General features: G+C 41.3%; 1 protein-coding gene across 1 annotated transcript; it reads left to right on the plus strand.

Annotated features, from left to right (window-relative positions):
* The first annotated feature begins 8,580 nt into the window (after positions 1–8,580).
* Positions 8,581–15,766, plus strand: MS3_00001155 (uncharacterized protein). The gene has a single exon (XM_051208651.1). The coding sequence runs from the start codon at positions 10,886–10,888 to the stop codon at positions 11,942–11,944; it is 1,059 nt and encodes a 352-aa protein (XP_051071371.1). The 5' UTR covers positions 8,581–10,885; the 3' UTR covers positions 11,945–15,766.
* The last annotated feature ends 8,459 nt before the right edge of the window (positions 15,767–24,225 follow it).

Genomic DNA, 24,225 nt, shown 5'->3' on the forward strand with positions numbered 1-24,225 from the left:
TGCATCAAATTGCTTAAGTAAAGTTATGACGCAATTTGTGCGGTTTTCGCAGTGGTCTTAGTTTAAGGGGATGCCTAGATAATCTCAAAGGTTAGCTAGATGTGCTAAGCAGGCAATCTCGTTTAAAGGCAGCAGGCTGTATTGCCCTGAAATCACTCGACCTCGTGAGAAAATCCTAACATATTATTCACTCTCAATCCAGGAGATTGGATAAATGGGCAGAACAATTTAGGGATCGGTTGAACTGGCCCTCAGCCACACTTCGGTTTCCCACTATTTCCATTCGACCTGAATGGCAAGTTGATGTAAGTCCTTCAACTCTTTACGAAATTGAAAAAGCTATGGAGAATCTGGAGCGTGGGAGAGCAGCGGACCCTGACAGGTTCACCCCTGAGATTTTTAAGGATGGCGGTTCAGTATTAGGAGTGAGATTGACTGAGGTCTTAGGTAGGATCTGGGAACCGGACGTAATCCCATCTGACTGGTCTCAATCACGGATCGTGCCAGTCTATAAGAAAGGAAAAACAGTCCTCTTGTGACAATCTTAAAGGAACCAGTTTGACTAATATAGTGTCTAAAATATTAGCTTCAATACTACATCGACGCCTAACTAAAGCTCGTGAAGAGCAGACTAGAGAAAAACTTACTGGTTTTCAACCTGGACGTGGCGGTATAGACCGGTTATTCATGTTCCTTTCTTTCTCTTTCCAAATTTATTTCACTGGATTATACTCCTTAAATATCATCTCCCAACCCTGATGTATCCGATTACTGCTTATACTCTTACTACCTCTACCACTATGGGATGTGAATCGACAATTGTATCTATGTGTTAATGTGGTATGGCAACTCAGACTGAATTACGAACGTACGAAAATATACGTTGCGACTGACTGAATGAGCCAGCCGAACATCATACGGGAGCTTCGCTATCCCGGGAATCAGCTTAGTTGCTGTTCTCTGAACCTCTTCCAAGTCTCACAATATTTTTTAAGAAGGGGCTAGCCGATTGTATGCAATTCTAAATTTTAGGACGCATGAATACTGTATACAAAGTCAAAAAACTTTTAGCGTCGACGTGACTAAAGGCCTCACGTATTGACCGTAAAGTTCTAGAACATTTGGCGGCTATCGCACGGCAGCGTGCAGTCGTCTTTAAGTCATGGCTAACGATGACTCCTAAGTCATTGTGTGCCTGGACAACAGTGTCATTCATCATGTACGTACCTGTGCCTTAATGACGGGTATGCATCACAATACACTTGAAAGTATTTATCGGCAACTGCCAAGTTTGAGACCATCCAGATACTTTCTCCAGGTCATTTTGGAGTTCTAAGCTATCACCCTCACATCGTATCGTTCTCCATATCTTGACATCGTCAGCATATAGCAAGACCGATGATAATAGGAGACGAGGAAGGTCATTTACATACAAGAGGAATAACGCTAGCCCCAAAACTGTACTCTGGGGCACTCTACTAAGCAGTTTCTCAGTTAGACAACTTGGAGTTCTCCCATACTCTGTTGGCGCCCAACTAGGAAGTATTTTATCCACGTCAATAGATTTCCTCCAACCCCGACATTTCTTAACTTACATAACAGCCGGTTGTGCGGAACTTCGTCAAATGCTTTGCTGAAGTCAATGTAGGCTACGTCTACGGGTAAATTTTGGTCCTTAAGAGCGCACGAGTTTTCACGAACCACTAATAAGTTAGTGAGACAGGAATAACCTATTCTATAACCATGTTGCTTTTTCGAAAGGATCCGGTTCTCATCGAGATACTTAAACAGCTCCTTCTGGATAATCTTCTATAAAATCTTAACAACCACACTAGTTAGGCTAACGGGTTGGTAATTCTCAGGTTTACGTTTCGTACCTGTTTTGAAGACAGGACTTACTATGGCGTTCTTCCAGTCTTTTGGTAAACGACCCTGAGTTACGGATAGATTAAGGCATATACTCAATGAAGTTAGCTAATTCCTTTAGTAACCTAGGATGCCGTCCATCGGGTCTCGTGGATTTGCTTATGTCAGGCTTATTTACCAGACCAAAGACATCGAGTTCTTCAATGTTCATGCTGGCCAGTGTGTGTGTGGGAATTTTTATGGACTGACGGAAAGGGTGTTTTCACGGTATATAAATTGCTAAAATAGTTTGAAAATACTTGGGCTTTACCAAAGTCGTCCTCCACTAATAATGAGGCAGTACTGTCTCCCTATAGTGCCGGAATATTTCCTCTTCTTTTTGTCCTCTGGTCTATATACCGTGGATATGGATGTGTCCAGACTGTCAGTTTATCCTTACACTACACAGGTTTAAGATTAATTTGATCGAGTTAAACTAAACTGATATATATATAACTTTTGGCTCCTTGGATTTCAGTACTACAAATTCAAGATTATATGCTCCAAAACAATCATGGGCTGACTGATTTGTGGATCGGGCTGTTAATGACCAAGACGACGTAGCCACAGCTTTCACCTTGGATGTATTCAAAATGTAACTACGTAAACCAGGAAATCTTGTTCGAAAATGACATCTCCCAATGAATCAGGAATGTGATGTTATCCAATTACATAAAATTTTGTTCATGTTTGTAGATTCACATTAAAAAATAAATTACAATATAGATCTCTGAACCTTGCTTTTAGTATATACACGGGTTTAAGTTTGATATCAAACATTTCGAGCTTCTGACGACAGTTTCTTAGATCCTCGTATTTGCTTATTTCAGTAGTTTTATTGTCACTTGCAATTGAGGCCGTTTCAGTATGTATTTTCCTGCGCTGCCTTGGATCACTACACATATTCTATAGTTGATTGTTATATCGCAAGATAATACCGGTTTTATTTTGCAATCATCTGATCTAGACATGGGAATGCAGTGTGAATGTAAATTGGTTTATACAGACTGCGATGCATACACTTAATACTACTTCCAGGATTGCTTATTTCCGCATCGGACCGTTGTTAACACGTAATTAATTAAACATGCTACTGGACCGAACTGTAAGTTAAAAACCTTAGAATTTATTGTTGTAACATTTACTGATAGACCACTTCTGGTGTCATTTACCATGTAACCACTCCATCTTGATAATTTAGTCAAGCCAGTCCATCTCGATAACATAAAAATCCATTGGATGATAAATATAAAGACTCATATCCTTTTAGTGTTGCTCAGTCAGTCAGTCAGTCAGTTGCTCATTAACTTCGGGTTAAGAAAATAAGCCTAAATAACACGGATTTGCATAACCAATGTGCAGTTAGTTTATCTGCATTTAGAAAGTGTAACAATTGAATGCTCAAGTGAATAGCTTATCCCACATGGCGTAGTTATCTATCAGTGAACGGCATCAGAGTTCGGTCGTTTTGCTAAAACGCACGTCAATGTTTAAATGCAAAGAAGTCCTACTACAATGAACTTAACTCAAGGAAGTAAAATCAGAATTGAGAAACAATTCTTGGGAAGATTTATTCAGATAATAAGAGATTAATTCACATCTTTTATATGTTCCTTTTGAGCCACTTCACAGGATGCGTCAATTTACCCAAGAAGTAAAAGGAATAAAAATCGTGACTATTAGGGCATGACGTTGCGAACGAGAAATTACAAACACGTCGGTATATAGCGTACAGATCTTACAGTTCGAGAGGTACCAAGAGATACGGAATACAACCCAGCAGGGCATAGTACAAAACCTGAGAGGATTACCATATACTTTTACCGAAACTTCAGTCATCACACTTTTGTCTGGTAGATGTAGCATTAGACTTGACGTACCATACTGTGAATCTAAAGGTCATGGAGCCAGTATATGACATGAAGATTAGATCCCTAAAATGGTCCTCACTAGCTGCACTGTGCCTCGGAAAACTCCGCCCATCTTCAAAGACATCGATAGATGTTAGTGATTGGGATCCCGTCAACTTCATATATTGTTTCATTCACACCAGACTGCCTGCTGCCAGTGGCTCGGATGAGTTGAAAGAGCTTCCGGCAGCCACATGATGCAGCTGCTGTTTACAACTCACCAGCACGCTCTGACCATCCGGCTTCTCAGTCCTTACGCAAGCTTAGTCTAATTTCACCACGTAACAGTCTTCGTTTGTGGTCGAACTCGCTGTCACTTGGAGTAGACCGACGGGCCTGAAGAAACCCAGTCCTTACAAGCGGGAAATCTTGCGAAGCCGCAAGCTACTTTGCTCGTCATTTCCATGATGTCATGCAATTGCAACCAATGCTCATCTATACTTTTCTGTGGGATGGTTGCTAGCCTTGAACCTAGCTCCGTTTCATATTTGGTTGCACCAGAAGGTACAACCAATTATCTGGCATCGATCCGCTTACGACGATGAATTTGTTGGCCACTGAGAAGATAAGATAAGCGCAAACAAGGGAATGATCAGAGTCTAGATATGTACTCCAAATGGAACGCCAGTCTTGTACACAACCACGCCAGCGGTAGCTGATTGCGATGTGATCGATATGAGTCCAGGCTTGAGGTGCAGAGGGAGGACGCTAGATGGCACATTCAAGATGACTGTGCCGGTAGTTAGTGCTAGCCAGGAGTAGTTTGTGGTCTGCGCACAGTTGGAGTAGACGGCCACCGTTATCTGACCTGCGACCAACAAGTTCCCATCGACCACCTAGACGACTCTCTCTTCTATACGCCTGACCTGAGCATTCTAGTGTCTGGGTAGCACTACAATATCTGTCGAACGCACTTTCTGTAGAAGAACAGTCAACTGGTGGTAAAACTCATCCTAGATCGCATCCGGGCTGAAATCGGTCGGAGTGTAGGTGGAGATAATGGAAAGTTATCGTTTCTCACACCGATTTCTTCGCACTTTGATGGAGCGTTCTAATCTAACAGCACATAACCGACTGTCAGTGGGGAACCAATCGATCAATGCTGTCTTAGCTCTAGTGCTTATTGCGACACCAACGCCAGCAAAACCAGACGAAGATGCCACTGTCCCCAGAAAAACGCACGCGAAACAAGCTTTAGTAGCACCTCACTAGGGTCTTGAATACGGGTCTCGGAGAGACGACAGACATCGATGTTGAGACTTTATAGAGACATAATCAACCCCATCTGTCGTCCGACCTGCATTAGTGTGCGAACATCGGAGGAGGCTAATCCGAATGGTATATGAGGTTCCAGAAAGACTAGGTCAGCATTCGTAGTTGGTGATAGAATTCAACTTTCGATCTAACAGTGACTTCGTACAGTTATATAGGACAGGCTCGCCACCACAGGCGAACTGCTGTAGAAGTTGAAAAACAAAATACATAAGTGACGTGGTATAAAAGCTTGTGTGCTAGGATTCTTATGTATGACATGTTGAGAAACACAAAATCAGATAATGTGTATTCATTTTAGCACAAATATTGTTACAAGGAGGCACCAAATACATATGTGCCACACACTGACAACTAGGTTACGAAAAGGTAGAGAAAGTAAAAAAGGTTTCTTTCGGTTCAAGAAGTTACGTCAGCATTCACAAAACAGTTGAAAGGAAGTTGCAGCATGATCGCCAATTGCTTTTTCAATGGTAGTAATACATAAAAGTAAGATTGTGCATAAGGATATAGTATGAACTCCCTATGTAAAAATGAGCTAGAATGCGTCACCGTAGGGGCCACAGAAGAACAATAACAGCCAGCAACTCAGCATCTCTATACTCTTAATACCAGGTGTCTGGCCTTATCATATGATGTGTAAATATTTATAAACATTTTTATCGAGGAAAAAGATATGATTTTGAACACATTTTCTCTATTTAGATGTCATCATCTGCTCTTTGGATTATAACTGTAAGTCTCAGAGTATAGGATAACAAATGTTTAATAACTAAGGATGCCACAAGTATTTGGAGTTTGACAACACCTTAGCCAGTAACACCTATAATCGAAACGTGCCAATCCAGTGAAACCAGAAGTCAGAAGAGAAGAGGTTCGAAGATATATTTGATAGGCTATCTATATATCGAGAAGTGACTGATCTAAGCTGGCTAGAGGTTGTAGGAGAAGTTGGAAACAGCGTACCCATTCGTGATCTGGTGCAGATGCGTGACCGATAGCCTTCATATAGGTGAGTCCATTAAAACTAATGTGGTCAGCATCAAATGTCGAAGATGTACAGAGCTATTGATTTTGGTCGTCATTTCTTTACTATAGGGGGCCATGTAGTACAATATAGTAATGGAAAATAGGTACAATGGAAATTCCGATTCATCGTAAACTTCGTCGTTTTTTATCACGAAACCAGAATAATCCAACTTCCCTTTAAAATCACGTAGCTACTATTATTAACATCGTTCGATTAAGAATGTCGCTGATATAGTTGGACACATGGATAACGTCTTGAAAATGTCTCGCTGAGTGGCCTATTAAATGTGAATATTACTTAGTGTATTCAACTTATCTCTGTACAGCTTAGCTAGCGCCAATAACTTCTTAGTAATTCCCTCCTGTAATTATTTGATTCCCTAAATTGGCTATTTCTATCTAGTTTTGTATATATTCTGTTTGTTTAATAGAACATTTAATGCAAAAACCATCGCACCTCTTTAATTAATACATTTTCTTCAAAATATTGAATATGATTAGATATCGATTCCACTCAGACCGTTATTATTAAAGATTGCATACGAAGGATCATTGACATCAAAAGGTCATTTGCCTTATGTACTGCTAGGTATTTCTTCCAAATGAACGCTACGAACAGCATTGATTGGTAGATATCCTTCAACAATAATAACTACATTACCACTATCTAAAAACAACTGATCATAATCTTGTAAATCATTCCGATCTTACACTGATAACTTAACTTTGCCTTGAAAGTCTACTGGCTTTAGCTCCCTTAAATTCATACTCTTTTCCAGTCGCTTTTGGGTAAACAATGCCCTATTTAACTTAATCATTGCGGAACTAAGTCAGCTGGAACTTGCAATATGAACACTCGTGCTATCATCAAATATCTCAACAATGATATTAGACAAAGCACAAACAACTCTAAAAACCTAAAGTTCATATCCGGATTCCCTTCTGGTTTCTATGGTATATCCTTGCTCGACTCCACGTCTTGTTGCTTTAATAGGTTTGAATTAGTCCAAAACAAATAATCCAGTTACACTGAACGGATCACATATTGGTCCGAACGAAATAAACTCAGAAATTCAACGGCATTTAAAACCATTCAAGTAAGTTCCAAAAATCTAAAGAATCAGATGAACTAAGTAAAGACCTTGTGTTGACTGAGAAACGAATGTGTTGTAATTCGGAGCTTCCGATCAAACAACGGGTAAAACAGGATTTCTTATTTTGGAATAGGCAAATTTTATTTATATTTGTAAACCTGCCACCACATTGTTCTGTATGGTAGTTATCATAAAAGATTCCGCAACAAATCTCAAATATTTGGGTCTTTAGAATCAGAAAGCAGAAAGAAAATCCGTTGGTAACAAACGAGTCAGAATTCAGAGATCAAAATTGACTGAGATATACATATCAAGAACGGGTAAAGAGCGGCGTTATTTACGGTGGATTGGATACTTCAGATATCTCCCGTGACAATGTCTTAACAAGATGAAGCTGAATTTCTGACATTTATGTATCTTTATTGATAAATAACTTAACGGAAAAGTGCTTTGTAAATTCGCTCAAGGCGCTCGATTTGATTGTATTCGCGTTTTTCTTAATTCCCTCTATTTTTGTGTATGTTAACGTTAATCGAAAACGTGTACAGGCATATCTTAGTATGTCTCAGTCTCCTTTAACAAAACATTATTGTTTGGCTTCTGCTTATATTTACCCTTATTATTCTACCTCGTTATTTCGTAATACCGAACTGTTGATAATAAGTCTTTATTTCACTTGACATAGGGCTGTGGAGTGTGGCTTACACTTTTTGTTGGTGGGATTAGTTCCTACAGAGAGATGTTTCGTTCCAGTGTGTTGACTATAAGGTACTTGAAAGTTATAGTTAGTAACCATGTAGCGGTAAATAAATCCCCAAAATAAATAGCACTAAGTTTTCGACATTGGATGCTGACCATATGTTTTAGTGGACTCATCTAGCTGAAGGCGCTCGGTCAGGCATCCGCACCAGATCACGTGTGGTAACGCCGTGCTCAACATCAACCGCAATCGCTAGCCAGATTAGATCACAGAATTCCGATATATTGGTCAACGCCAAATATACTCTTCCGATCTCCTCGACTCTGTCTTTTGATTTCTCTGGGCGGGAACGAAATATATTAGAAGGTGTTACTGGTAGAAGCGTTGTCAAACACTGAATACCTGTGACATCATCATTGGTGAGACCGACGTGATCTGGTACACCTAATTGCAACTGTGAGTCTGTTCCTTTTTGGGATTTTTATATATCATTGCCTTATTTTTTATTTTTTTTAAACATTGTGATTTTTTTTTCGTGTTTTTTCTGGGATATATATATATTTTCCCCTCGTTCATTATCGTACTTCATACTTCATCATGACTGAACAGACACCTAAAGTACTCAAGCTTAAGACTTTGTCCCCGCCTTCGTTTCAACTGATGCCTTTCTGGCCCGACAACATCGAAGCCTGGTTTTGCTACGCAGAAGCCGACTTCTCCGAGCACGGCGTGATCGACACACGTGCACAATTCCTCGCAGTAGTCAAGGCACTACCGCGCTAATTCAACAGGTACGTAACACCTAGTATGTTTACTAGTGATGTTCCCGATCCTTACGAAATCTTAAAACGCTCGATTCTTAAACGAGGAGACCTAACCGATCGACAAAGGTTAGATCAACTCTTCAATAACATCGACCTGCAACACGGTTCTGCGACGGACATGTTGCAACGGATGAGAGAGATTATAGGCCCAAGAACTTTCGACGAAGGTCTATTCAAACAACTCTTCTTGTCAAAACTTCCCCAACAGGTGCAAGCAGTTCTGGTCTCGTTCCAGAACAACGCCTTAGACGAGCTAGCTGCATCTGCCGACCGCATTTTAGAAATTACGAAACCTTCTACTACCGAGGTATTTTCAGTCAAAGAAAAACCTCAAACGACTCAGAATGACATAACCGAGTTATGTCATACACTCACGCGTTATCTTAATCTTCGTGCCGACCGCAAGAGATCGCGCACACCACGTAGAAGCATTTCTCGTAAGCGATCTGTCTCTAGACCACGAGAGACAGATAACCCCGACTGGTGCTGGTATCATAACCAGTATGGAAAGTTTTCCAGAAATTGCAGAAAACCCTGCAATTTTCCCAACACGAAACCGACTGATTCGAAAAGCAATTCGGGAAACTTCCAAGCCGGCACGCGTTAACGGCAACCGTAGCCGGTGAACAAAGCCGTCTGTTATTCGTCACAGATGTGACAACGAGAGTTCGCTATCTCGTCGACACTGGCGCAGAAGTTAGCGTTCTCCCAGCAAATCCTAACGACCGACTACACGAATCGACCCTAAACTTACAGGCGGCAAACGGAAAACCGATCGCTACATATGGCAAAAGGTACGTTTACCTTAACGTGGGTTTACGCAAACCCATTCACTGGATCTTCGTTGTTGCTGATGTTTCTATGCCAATCATTGGTATGGATCTTCTACAACACCATAATCTGATCATCGACACGCGCAAACGGAAGCTAGTAGACGGAAACACTAATTTATCCGTTTGCGTAACTTCTTTTACTGGTTGCAAATTATCCCCAGTCACAATTAAATATATGATAGACCCACTCTATCAGCCACTTCTCGATAAGTATCCTGGGATACAACAAACGCAACCGAGATTACCGTGTGTAACCAGCAACGTTACATCACATCACGACTACAGGACCACCTGTATTTTCTAAAGCACGTCGACTAGCTCCCGAAAAGCTAAGGTTAGCGAAAAACGAATTCGACCATATGATAGACTTAGGAATCATAAGACCGTCAAATAGCCCATGGGCGCCTACGTTGCACATGGTCCCTAAAAAGGACAGCAACGATTGGCGTCCAACTGGTGACTATCGGCGATTGAATGAGAAAACCATTCCCGATCGTTACTCGTTGCCTCACATTCACGACTGGAAAGCTACCTTGAAAGGTACAACTGTCTTTTCGAAAATCGACTTGGTTAAAGCGTATAACCAAATCCCTATGGCTACTGACGACATACCGAAAACAGCTATCATAACTCACTTCGGACTCTATGAATTTTTGCGAATGCCCTTCGGTCTAAGAAACGCTGCTCAAACATTCCAAAGATTCATAGACGACGTTTTTCGAGGTCTCAACTTCGTACATGCGTATGTGAAATAGCAAGTCCAGACAGAGAATTGCATCTCAAGCATATGGATCTTGTTTTCGACCGACTACAAAAACATGGCATTACTGTAAACATTCAGAAATGCCAAATCGGAACCGACTCATTAGACTTTCTGGGACACACTATCGATGCTCAAGGAATTCGACCCCTTAGAACCAAAGTGGTGGCCATTCTGCATTACCCAGAACCGACCACCGTCAAGCAATTACGCACGTTTAACGGCCTCGTAAGTTTCTATAGACGTTTCATACCGAAATGCGCATTACTTATGAAACCTCTGACCGACCAACTTCGTGGAAATGCGAAATCCACCAATCTGGACGACAGAGCGCGAAAAGCATTCTCCACAGTTAAGGAACTTACCGCTAAAGCCACAATGCTCGCACATCAGGACACCGAAGCACCCATTAGTATCGCAGTAGACGCATCGGACTCGGCAACCGGTGGCGTCTTACAACAATAGGTTCACAACTCCTGGCAACCCTTGGCATTTTTCTCTAGACGGTTGCTAGACACCGAATCGAGGTACAGCACATTCGGTAGGGAACTCCTAGCTATGTATTGTGCTGTACGGCATTTCCAACACTATATCGAAGGCCGTGAATTCACTCTTTTCGCAGATCATAAACCGCTCACTTTCTCGTTAAGCTCTCCTTCTGACAAGTACTCTCCCCGTGAGTCTCGACAACTGGACTACATTTCGCAGTTTACTTCAGATATTCAACACATCTCTGGAGCAAACAATGTAGTTGCAGACGCCTTATTTCGCATAACTTCCTTGAACAGTTTCCAAGGAATCGACCTTCTTAAACTCGCCGAGCTTCAAAAAGAAGACACTGATCTTCAGCACGAGTTATCGTCCACAACCCTTAAACTACGTATCAAACAGATGGGAACAGGTAAGGAAACCTTACTTTGTGACACATCTACAGGTAGGGATCGCCCAATCGTGCCGAAAAATTATCGACGCAATGTCTTCAATACATTGCACAAACTTTCTCATCCAGGTGTTCGTGCAACCATCAAGCTTATGGCAGAACGGTTTTGCTGGCCTGGCATGAATAAAGACGTGAGGGAGTGGGCACGCTCCTGTGTAAGCTGCCAAAAATCTAAGGTTATCAGACACAATAAATCCCCCTTAGGCTCGTTTAAAACTCCCGATGCTCGTTTCGACCATGTTCATCTGGATTTGGTAGGACCTTTACCAGATTCAAATGGATACTCTTATCTCTTAACCTGCGTAGACCGTTTCACTCAATGGCCAGAAGCAGTACCTATCAAGGACATCACTGATGAAACAGTGGCCCGCACCTTCGTCGAACGATGGGTAGCAAACTTCGGCTGCCCTTCAACCATCACTACAGACCGCGGACGCCAGTTTGAATCCGAACTTTTCCGTCATCTGACCACACTTTTGGGAATCACTCGATTCCGAACGACCGCCTACCACCCACAAGCAAACGGGTTGGTAGAACGTTTTCACCGACAACTAAAAGCTTCACTATCAGCTGCAAACGTTTCACAGTGGACCGACGGTCTTCCACTTGTCTTATTAGGTATTCGCAATGCAGTGAAAGCTGACATTGGATACAGTGCGGCTCAACTCGTTTATTGAATGACGCTTCGACTTGCAGGAGAATTCGTAGATCCTTCATCCTCGTCAATGAACATGGATCTAACCTCCTACACGAACAGGCTTACAAACGCAATGCGTTCAGTTAAACCTGCTTCCACTCGACCTCAATCAACTGATGTTTTCGTTCAACCTGACTTACGATATAGTACACACGTTTTCGTTCGTCGAGACTCGCATCGACGACCATTCGAATCAGCATACGAAGGAACTGTCAAAGTTCTTCAACGTGAATCTAAGTACTATATAGTCGATAAGAACGGAATCAACGATAGCATCAGCATCGATCGCTTAAAAGCAGCATATTTAGAAGGAAATCCTATTCACGTCGACTTTCCTTCGGTACAATCGCACAACGCGACTCCTACACTCATAATTCCTCAACCGACAACCAACACTAGCGATGATACTCCGAATGTATCTGAAAATATACCTAAAACGACGCGTTCTGGAAGAAGAGTAAGATTTCCAGAACATTTAAACGACTACTGCACGTAAGGCACTACTCGACATTTTATATTATCCCGATCTTTCTTTTTAACGATATATAATTTTTTCATTAAAAAACAATTTTAATATGCCTATATACTTATATTTTTATTTAAAAAAAACAAAAAAAAAAGAAAAATTATTTTTTTTTAACGCTATTACTTGTGCTCGAGTTTATTTTCCATTTTTTTTCGCCGGCATTGTGTTTTTATGCACATACCAGTGTATTGCGACATGCACTTACACTTTCTTTTTTCTTTTCCAGGACGGCTGGAAAAGAACGATGCAGTTTACGAGGAGTCGAAGTTTTCGTTGCAACTTTTTTTTTACTATGTTGTACCTCGGTCCCATATAGTAAGGAAAGACGACCAGACGCTGCTACACTTAGTAAGCTATCAGAAGAGTGTTTACCAACGACAAACTCGTTGGGTTTAAACTTCTGGCTGGCCACATCTTAGGGTCGTCACTGCCCCACTAGGGGGAGTGATCTGTAGCGGTAAATAAATCCCCAAAATAAATAGCACTAAGTTTTCGACATTGGATGCTGACCATATGTTTTAGTGGACTCATCTAGCTGAAGGCGCTCGGTCAGGCATCCGCACCAGATCACGTGTGGTAACGCCGTGCTCAACATCAACCGCAATCGCTAGCCAGATTAGATCACAGAATTCCGATATATTGGTCAACGCCAAATATACTCTTCCGATCTCCTCGACTCTGTCTTTTGATTTCTCTGGGCGGGAACGAAATATATTAGAAGGTGTTACTGGTAGAAGCGTTGTCAAACACTGAATACCTGTGACATCATCAACCACTTTTCTTCGTAGTGTATCTCTCTATTCATCAGTGGAACATTTAAGTGTAGCACAGATGATATATTTCAAATTTCGACATTCGCTACTGTACTATAGTGCTGTAGTGACTCATCTTTATCACGAGAACACGACTGGTTTATTGAAAACAATTATTATTGTAACTGATTGTACCAGTGACTGTTTTAATGTGCTTTGTTTAACTGCACTAAACAGCATCCACTATTCACACACTTTGACTGTGACTTCGCGCGAATTCGGTTACGTTCTGTAACCAAGCTTGTACCCTGGCACGATCTCGGTATCCTTTCGATACCACGAGATCGCCAGCAAATATATCTCGACTTGGTCCATTAACTACCTTCTGATATTTGGCTTCTAGTGGAATTTATGGATTTATTTGGCACGCGATCCTTTGTAGTGGTGTTCATAGTCAATCCCAATTCGACACCACGCTACAACTGGTGAGCCGTATTTTGGAACACGCCCCAGCCTCTGGTCAAATCTTCCAAAGAAGCCAATTTGGTGATTCTATAGTTTACCTATCCACGTCTGTCGTATATTTTCATATTATCTTTTAATGTATAATATACTCGACATGACGGATAACGATAAGAACAGTATTAATATAATAGACTCACATGTATGTGTACCGGATCCTTGTCACTTTTTATTCGCGTGACGGTAAATTCAACGCTTTATCCGAGAAATTTTCCCCTATTAACTATTCTCCTCGCTGACCCGGCTGCTTGGTACGGAACGCATACGCATTACCGTCTACCACCCAGCACCAAATGGTTAAGTTGAACGGTTTCACTGCCAACTTAAAAGTGCTCTACGAGCACACGAAAACGGCAACTGGTACGAAACCTCACGGCTCGTTCTCTTAGGCACCGGAACAAGCTTGAAGGCAGATATCCAATGTTCCGCTGCTAAACTTGCATACGGCACGACATTGCGTCTGCCCGGAGAATTCTTCACACCACGGAGCAGACCTGATTTCGGTAAATCAGACTACGTCCATCGACTGTCTGCATTTATGCGAACGCTGTCTCCGGTGTCAACTTGAATACAACATCGACAGGTCGCTCTCCCTCGAGAGTTATCTACCTGTTCACATGTTTTTGTACGAGTAGATTCGGTACGCAAACCTTTGCAGCAGCCTTACGAAGGCCCTTTTCACGTGATCGCTCGTCACGTAAAGACCTTCAAGGTTGATCGATATGGACGCGTCGAGATCGTCAGCGTTGATCGTCTCAAACTAGCACACGTCGATGACGGTGCCCTATCTGATAACATGAGATTCAATGCTAGACCTATCAAACCTAGCGGGGTCCTTAAATCTTCTTCAGATCCCACGCTAGATATATCTGAGACCTCATTCTCACATCCCGGTCAACAGCACGCGTCATCTGCACCATCTACGGACGAGACGATAGTCTCACGTCCAGATCAGCAGACCACGCCGCCTCTGACCTCGGATGAGATTGCAGGCTCACGCGATACGAACGAGACTGCCGTCTCACGTTCCGGTCGCCGAGTACGGTTGCCCGTACGCTTCCGCGAATAGTCGCACAGTCAACAACCGATATGGTGTAGGATTATTCCTATACTACACGCATGCTACACTTCTCTTTTTTGATTTTCTTTTTGTTTCCTGAGCCCACGCCTTCGACCATCTCCGTTTGGTTTCGTCGACTTCAGTCAACTTTGACGAAAGCTGAATTGGCCACCCATGCTCTTGTCAACGAACTCAGTCGATATATTGGTTTCGAATGCTTGGCATACGCTTGGTCTCGAACTTGGTCGTTATGGTCGCTTCTGGTCTTTTGGCTCAACGTGGTTTCGTCCTTCGTCTGCAGCGTTTCTGGTCCGCATTCCCTACGAACGCCCTCTTCAGATTCTGGATACAAACCACTCTCGTGTAGCATGCCAACTCAAGCAACAAATACAGCACATCGCTCCTGGTACCGTTCTCCGAAAACGACCTTCGTTGGCAACTCGACGATCAATGATCGCATTCCTGTTCCGCCAATTCTTCCGTACTACAATCGCTCGTCAGCCGATCAGTCCCACGATTTAAACCGCTATTTATCGAAAGTGTAAACCCTTTCTAGCGGGGGGCCCCTGTAGTGACTCACATTTATCACGAGAACACGACTGGTTTATTGAAAACAATTATTATTGTAACTGATTGTACCAGTGACTGTTTTAATGTGCTTTGTTTAACTGCACTAAACAGCATCCACTATTCACACACTTTGACTGTGACTTCGCGCGAATTCGGTTACGTTCTGTAACCAAGCTTGTACCCTGGCACGATCTCGGTATCCTTTCGATACCACGAGATCGCCAGCAAATATATCTCGACTTGGTCCATTAACTACCTTCTGATCTTTCGCTTCCGGGGGATTTTATGGAGTCATTTGGCACGTGTTTCATGGTAGCGGTGTTCATAGCCAATCGCAACTCGACGCCACGCTACAGTGTGGCAAGAATGTAGCACCAAAGTCGTGGTTTGATACAACTATTGACTATGAGTGATTCAGATGGTCTTCGCACCCTATGAAGATGAACACAGTGGTTAATCTCAGTCAGATTGATCATAACATTATGTTCATCGTATCCTCTACTCAGAACAAAATATTTGAATGTTACTCATCAAAATTGGTTTTAAATGTGCACATCATAAAATCAACTGAAATAAATATATGTTTACAGCTTGACAAGCTGCCCTTCAGATCAGAACCAAAATATGAACCAGACCATTCAGCTTTTTCAACTTACAATTGATCTACTGATTGTTATTAACGAAAGACCCAGTAAAAGCTAGCTTGGTAAGTTTTCGAGCAATCCAGCCGAGAATGTAGGTCCGAAAATAAATCATTTCAAGGCTTGGATTGAAAACAGCCGAAAATTGTCTTGAAAAGTTTTAACGCGTTATTTAAAAAGAACAGTGGTTTTTTCTCCATGATTATATTTTATTGTATCACTTATTGTATTATCAAGACTTCTGTCTTTGCTTTAATTGAATTCATTTCATTTGAAGAAAACTCGAAGAGTATCTCTTTTTCTAGAGAAGGTTTTCATCTATACAAAGGGCACTGGTATTTTATTTTCTCGTTGAGTATATCTTTGTCCAAAGGTGTTGAGATCGTTTTGCATCTACTGAAGTCGGGATTTTTTTGTTGCTGTTATGTACAGTGATATACAAATCTCTGTTTTCGTTTGTGTTCAGTGTCTATCACCTACCAAGCCTTAAATGACACTTGTCCTAGCGATCAGTTTTGCTGTTGCTCCTTCTGTGAGGTCATAAAACAAATTTATGGAGCAAGTGAAACATCGTTGTGACAGATCTGCATGTTATTTCCTGGTCGATGATGGAATGTACTGTGACAAGTGCTAGAGTATTTCCCTCAGATAAACAGACAGCAGCAGATGAGCAAAGCTCAGTTTTCGAGGAAATAGTGAGTGTTATCATGAGCCCAGCCCTGGATGTGAATGAGGACATCAATGTGGACCCCAATAGAAAAGCGGATAACAGGAACACAGATGTAGGCATTGTTACAAGGAGAATGAAAAAAACACGCAGAGAAGATACAAATTATAGGATACACTAAGATATGTGAATCTGTAACAGTGTAGCGGTAAATAAATCCCCAAAATCAATAGCTCTGTAAGTTTTCGACATTGGATGCTGACCACATTAGTTTTAATGGACTCACCTAGCCGAAGGCCCTCCGTCATGCACCCTCACCAGATCACGAGTGGGAACGCCATGCTCAACAGCCCCTGCATTTGCTAGCCAGATTAGATCAGACGATCCTCGATATACTGATAGCCTATCAAATATATCTTCGAACCTCCTCACTTCTGTCTTTTGATTTTTCTTAGTGGGTACGAGTTATATTAGAAGGTGTTACTGGTTATAGCGTTGTCAAACATTGAATACCTGTGGCATCTTCATTGGCGAGCCTAACGTAATCTGGCACACCAAATCGTAAACCGTGTGTCTATTCCTCTTTGGGATTCTATATATTATTGCCTTATCTTAATTTTTATACATTGTGATATCTTCTTTCGTGTTTTTGGACATATATATATTTTTCACTCGTCCATTCTCGTACTTCATATTTCATCATGATTGAACAGATACACAAAGTACTTGAGCTTAAGACTTTGTCCCCACCTTCGTTTCAACTGATGCGCTTCTGGCCAGACAACATCGAAGCCTGGTTTACTACGCAGAAGCAGACTTCTCCGAGCACGGCGTGATCGACACACGTGCACAATTCCTCGAGGTAGTTGTAAGATCCATTTTGAATGTTTTGTGTGTTTGTGAAAATCCCTCCATGTATATACTTGCCCTTTGTTCCTATTGATCCCCTTAGTTGTACATTGTTGTCTTTTGATTACATTTGAATTGTTCGTGTTTCTTCCCGAACTGCATCAGTGTTGTTTTACTTGACACTTGTTCTTAGCGGTAGCCATATTGATTTGCTCCTACTTTTGTGTGTGTCCTATCCAGTCAGGATAGAATAACGTTCATTTGTTGTGACTTGTAATTTTCCCTCATCTTTTATCAACTTCTTTATTTATTGTAATTTAGATTTGATTGATTGAACAATTATTGGTTGAATAGCCGGGTGGTAATATTTGTTTAGGTAACGATTTACATATAAGTTTATGATGAATTATAGAACCGCTACTTACTCGATTACTTGTTTTGATTTCGACGGGAAAAGGCGCGTGTCTAACGTACCTGGACGGCTATTCATCTATCCAAACCATAGTTTGGACTTTACAGTTCTAAACAAATATTTTAGTCGAATTCGTTTGGCTTTCGTTTCGTTGATTCCAATCATTGTCTCTGGGAATATTTGGTCGTTCGCTTGCGATGCCAAACAATCGTCGAAGGAAATTAAGTCCAAGGCTCGTGGATGTTAAAAGGGATGAACAAAGGGATGGATCCCCTCAATCAAGGCAAGTGCCTTCTGATGCTTCTATGTGTCATGGTTCATATTCTAATAGGGACGATTGTAATTATAGTGAATCTTGTTGCGATATAATGACAGATGGCATAGAAAACCTTAGTTTAGACGTGAAGCAAGCGAAAAGCGTGATGCCTACGACGCATTTCGTAGGTCCAGAGTTACCAAAGGTTAAGTTATTTCGACGGTCAACCAAGAGGTTCTTGGAAGTTTTTAAGGGAGTTTGAGACCTATGTAGAATCAAGGGTCAAGGATGATGGTCAACGCTTGCTTTATTTGATATATTATTGTAAGGGTAAGGCGAAAACAGCCATTGAGGGTTGTGGCATGTTGGAAGCCTCTTCCGATGTCAAGAAGGCCAAAGAAATTCTAAAACGGTTGTTCGGACAGGCGCATGTAATCCCTAGGGAAACTTTAGAGGACGTATTCAAAACTACAAATGTTGATTACAGTGATCCTGAGCAACTGACAAATCTAGCTATAAGGATGGAAAATTGTTCTATGGTTTTGAAACAGATGAAGTATACGGCCGACTTAAATTCTCTAATTACTTTAGAGAAAATAGTAAGACTCTTACCTCAAGTTATGCAAGCCCAGTGGGCGGACTGGGTGGATGAATTGACTGAAGATGATAGAGAACCGACCTTTGACGAGCTTACCCAATTTATAGCATCCCGCGCGAGAGTAGCTAATGGTAGGTTTGGACGGTTAGCGAATCGTCCGAAAAAGGGACACGACTTAAAGACAAATTGTCACTTGCAATTGGAGCAGGAGAAGAATTCGAGAGAGAGAGCTAAATGCAATGTGTGTTCCCAGGACCATGCTATTTATAAATGTCCAAAATATTTAGCGCTTATCGTTCAAGAGGGATGGTCTCACGCAAAAGTTAATGGCATCTGTTTTGTCTGCCTTAGGCAAGGACATAAAGTTGATGGATGTAAGCTGACAAAACGTTGTAACGTTAATGGTTGTGAGAAGAAACATCATTCTTTGCTGCACAGCGAAAATGATAAACCTGGTATCCCGAATTGTTGCGGATATACTAAATCAATAATCAGTCAAGTGTGTTTAGGAACGATTCCCGTACGGTTGAAATCGCGAAATGCCGAGATTGTGGGTTATGCTCTGTTGGACAACGGTTCTGATGTGACACTGAAAAAATCAAACTGTTTGAGGTCTCGGGCTGAACGAAGACCAAGCATCAGTGGTAGTTGAGACTGTGGGCGTTAATAGAACAATGAAGGTCACGAGTGCGCCTTTTGAGGTATATTCTTTAGATCGATCTGAACATGTTACGATTGAAGGAGCTCTGATTGTAGCAAGTATACCAGGTCATAAGCCAACAAAGTCGGCAATCAACAACCTAGTTAAGTGGCCGTATTTAAGTGATGTGCCAATAGATAGCCTAGACTCTGAAGAAGTTTTACTGTTGATTGGTTGCGACGTACCAGAAGCACATTGGGTGTTAGACCAACGGTTGGGTGGAAGGAAGAACCCGTGCGCTGTGAAAACGTTGCTGGGGTGGACGGTTTTCGGACCTGCGTCATATTCGGAATATAGGAAAAGAGTTGTTAATCATGCCAGTAAATTACAGAATTTAGAGAACGAAATACGTAAACTTTATGATGTAGAGTCTTCTGATGTTTATTCAAATGATAAATCAGTATCAATAGAAGATAAGGCGGCTATAAGGATTGTGGAAGGGGGCACACGCTTCGAAAATGGTCATTTTGTAGTTCCTATACCATGGAAAGTGAACCCAAATATGAAAGGGGGACTTATGAAGTGGCAAACAGTAGACTACAGAGTTTGAAGCGTAGATTGTTGAAAGATGACATTCTGTATATCAAGTATACAAAAGATATTGAAAGTAATTTTATTAAGGCTATGCGGAAAAGATCCCTGAAATACAATTGCAACCTAGTTATCGCTCCCGGTGGTACTCACCTCTTATTATTCCGAGTGGTTGAAATTAGTCAGAGCTGTAACCTGGTTTACAAGGTTCATCGAATTCCTGATAGTACTTCGTTTACCGAGTTGTGAAGCATCCGTTCATCTAGGATGTTTAAAGGTCAAAGAGCTTGACATTGCCAAGCGTAAGATTTTATTGATGATTCAGAGCTGAAAGTATGGAGAATTACTTAGCGAATTTAAAAACAGCAGTAAAGTAGTAAGTCATGATGATGTGAAAGGTTTATCACCGATAATGCTTGATGGGTTACTCTGTGTTACAGGTCGGCTAAGCTACTCAGACTTCCCAAATGCTTTTAAACATCCAGTAATTTTACCCAGTCGACACTTAGTGACGGAAATGATAAATAGACATTGTCATAAAGAACAAGGACACATAGGAAGGTCATTAGAAAAAGGATATGGATATGTGTTTACTTTTTGCAAACATGGGCAGTACATATTGAACTGATGTATAGTTTGATTACTGATTCATTTATAACGGCCTTATTACGTTTTATTAGAAGAAGGAAACCTCCAGAGACTTACAGTGACAGTGCGTCAAGCTTCATAGGAGCAGTTTCTGAGTTAAGGAGGTTTGTGCAACAGTCGAATCAGCAGAAGATAAATATTGAATTGTCATCAAGGCCCTCATCCAACAGTATGGGTGGAGTTTGGGGAAGAGTGATTAGGTCTAAACCACGACTGTTATTGTTGATCACTAGAGAACATGTGAAGCAGGTCTCCTTGAAGCTTCGGATTAGTCTTTTTTGTTAATTATGTAGTCAGGTCGCGTAGGCGTACTGCTGTAAGTCCTACTCGTTCCTATAGTGTAATATGTTATATAATGAACCATGACCGTAGGCACCAAGGAAGCTTGTGTGGTATGGAGGGATTTCGGGGGCCGGTGTAAGATCCATTTTGAATGTTTTGTGTGTTTGTGAAAATCCCTCCATGTATATACTTGCCCTTTGTTCCTATTGATCCCCTTAGTTGTACATTGTTGTCTTTTGATTACATTTGAATTGTTCGTGTTTCTTCCCGAACTGCATCAGTGTTGTTTTACTTGACACTTGTTCTTAGCGGTAGCCATATTGATTTGCTCCTACTTTTGTGTGTGTCCTATCCAGTCAGGATAGAATAACGTTCATTTGTTGTGACTTGTAATTTTCCCTCATCTTTTATCAACTTCTTTATTTATTGTAATTTAGATTTGATTGATTGAACAATTATTGGTTGAATAGCCGGGTGGTAATATTTGTTTAGGTAACGATTTACATATAAGTTTATGATGAATTATAGAACCGCTACTTACTCGATTACTTGTTTTGATTTCGACGGGAAAAGGCGCGTGTCTAACGTACCTGGACGGCTATTCATCTATCCAAACCATAGTTTGGACTTTACAGTTCTAAACAAATATTTTAGTCGAATTCGTTTGGCTTTCGTTTCGTTGATTCCAATCATTGTCTCTGGGAATATTTGGTCGTTCGCTTGCGATGCCAAACAATCGTCGAAGGAAATTAAGTCCAAGGCTCGTGGATGTTAAAAGGGATGAACAAAGGGATGGATCCCCTCAATCAAGGCAAGTGCCTTCTGATGCTTCTATGTGTCATGGTTCATATTCTAATAGGGACGATTGTAATTATAGTGAATCTTGTTGCGATATAATGACAGATGGCATAGAAAACCTTAGTTTAGACGTGAAGCAAGCGAAAAGCGTGATGCCTACGACGCATTTCGTAGGTCCAGAGTTACCAAAGGTTAAGTTATTTCGACGGTCAACCAAGAGGTTCTTGGAAGTTTTTAAGGGAGTTTGAGACCTATGTAGAATCAAGGGTCAAGGATGATGGTCAACGCTTGCTTTATTTGATATATTATTGTAAGGGTAAGGCGAAAACAGCCATTGAGGGTTGTGGCATGTTGGAAGCCTCTTCCGATGTCAAGAAGGCCAAAGAAATTCTAAAACGGTTGTTCGGACAGGCGCATGTAATCCCTAGGGAAACTTTAGAGGACGTATTCAAAACTACAAATGTTGATTACAGTGATCCTGAGCAACTGACAAATCTAGCTATAAGGATGGAAAATTGTTCTATGGTTTTGAAACAGATGAAGTATACGGCCGACTTAAATTCTCTAATTACTTTAGAGAAAATAGTAAGACTCTTACCTCAAGTTATGCAAGCCCAGTGGGCGGACTGGGTGGATGAATTGACTGAAGATGATAGAGAACCGACCTTTGACGAGCTTACCCAATTTATAGCATCCCGCGCGAGAGTAGCTAATGGTAGGTTTGGACGGTTAGCGAATCGTCCGAAAAGGGACACGACTTAAAGACAAATTGTCACTTGCAATTGGAGCAGGAGAAGAATTCGAGAGAGAGAGCTAAATGCAATGTGTGTTCCCAGGACCATGCTATTTATAAATGTCCAAAATATTTAGCGCTTATCGTTCAAGAGGGATGGTCTCACGCAAAAGTTAATGGCATCTGTTTTGTCTGCCTTAGGCAAGGACATAAAGTTGATGGATGTAAGCTGACAAAACGTTGTAACGTTAATGGTTGTGAGAAGAAACATCATTCTTTGCTGCACAGCGAAAATGATAAACCTGGTATCCCGAATTGTTGCGGATATACTAAATCAATAATCAGTCAAGTGTGTTTAGGAACGATTCCCGTACGGTTGAAATCGCGAAATGCCGAGATTGTGGGTTATGCTCTGTTGGACAACGGTTCTGATGTGACACTGAAAAATCAAACTGTTTGAGGTCTCGGGCTGAACGAAGACCAAGCATCAGTGGTAGTTGAGACTGTGGGCGTTAATAGAACAATGAAGGTCACGAGTGCGCCTTTTGAGGTATATTCTTTAGATCGATCTGAACATGTTACGATTGAAGGAGCTCTGATTGTAGCAAGTATACCAGGTCATAAGCCAACAAAGTCGGCAATCAACAACCTAGTTAAGTGGCCGTATTTAAGTGATGTGCCAATAGATAGCCTAGACTCTGAAGAAGTTTTACTGTTGATTGGTTGCGACGTACCAGAAGCACATTGGGTGTTAGACCAACGGTTGGGTGGAAGGAAGAACCCGTGCGCTGTGAAAACGTTGCTGGGGTGGACGGTTTTCGGACCTGCGTCATATTCGGAATATAGGAAAAGAGTTGTTAATCATGCCAGTAAATTACAGAATTTAGAGAACGAAATACGTAAACTTTATGATGTAGAGTCTTCTGATGTTTATTCAAATGATAAATCAGTATCAATAGAAGATAAGGCGGCTATAAGGATTGTGGAAGGGGGCACACGCTTCGAAAATGGTCATTTTGTAGTTCCTATACCATGGAAAGTGAACCCAAATATGAAAGGGGGACTTATGAAGTGGCAAACAGTAGACTACAGAGTTTGAAGCGTAGATTGTTGAAAGATGACATTCTGTATATCAAGTATACAAAAGATATTGAAAGTAATTTTATTAAGGCTATGCGGAAAAGATCCCTGAAATACAATTGCAACCTAGTTATCGCTCCCGGTGGTACTCACCTCTTATTATTCCGAGTGGTTGAAATTAGTCAGAGCTGTAACCTGGTTTACAAGGTTCATCGAATTCCTGATAGTACTTCGTTTACCGAGTTGTGAAGCATCCGTTCATCTAGGATGTTTAAAGGTCAAAGAGCTTGACATTGCCAAGCGTAAGATTTTATTGATGATTCAGAGCTGAAAGTATGGAGAATTACTTAGCGAATTTAAAAACAGCAGTAAAGTAGTAAGTCATGATGATGTGAAAGGTTTATCACCGATAATGCTTGATGGGTTACTCTGTGTTACAGGTCGGCTAAGCTACTCAGACTTCCCAAATGCTTTTAAACATCCAGTAATTTTACCCAGTCGACACTTAGTGACGGAAATGATAAATAGACATTGTCATAAAGAACAAGGACACATAGGAAGGTCATTAGAAAAAGGATATGGATATGTGTTTACTTTTTGCAAACATGGGCAGTACATATTGAACTGATGTATAGT

The sequence above is a fragment of the Schistosoma haematobium genome, chromosome ZW, assembly GCF_000699445.3.
Source record: "Schistosoma haematobium chromosome ZW, whole genome shotgun sequence".
NCBI lineage: Eukaryota > Metazoa > Platyhelminthes > Trematoda > Strigeidida > Schistosomatidae > Schistosoma > Schistosoma haematobium.

What these genes read in the sequence shown, in the direction of transcription:
- MS3_00001155 (XM_051208651.1), top strand. Translation starts at nt 10,886, where the DNA reads ATGTATTGTGCTGTACGGCATTTCCAACACTATATCGAAGGCCGTGAA.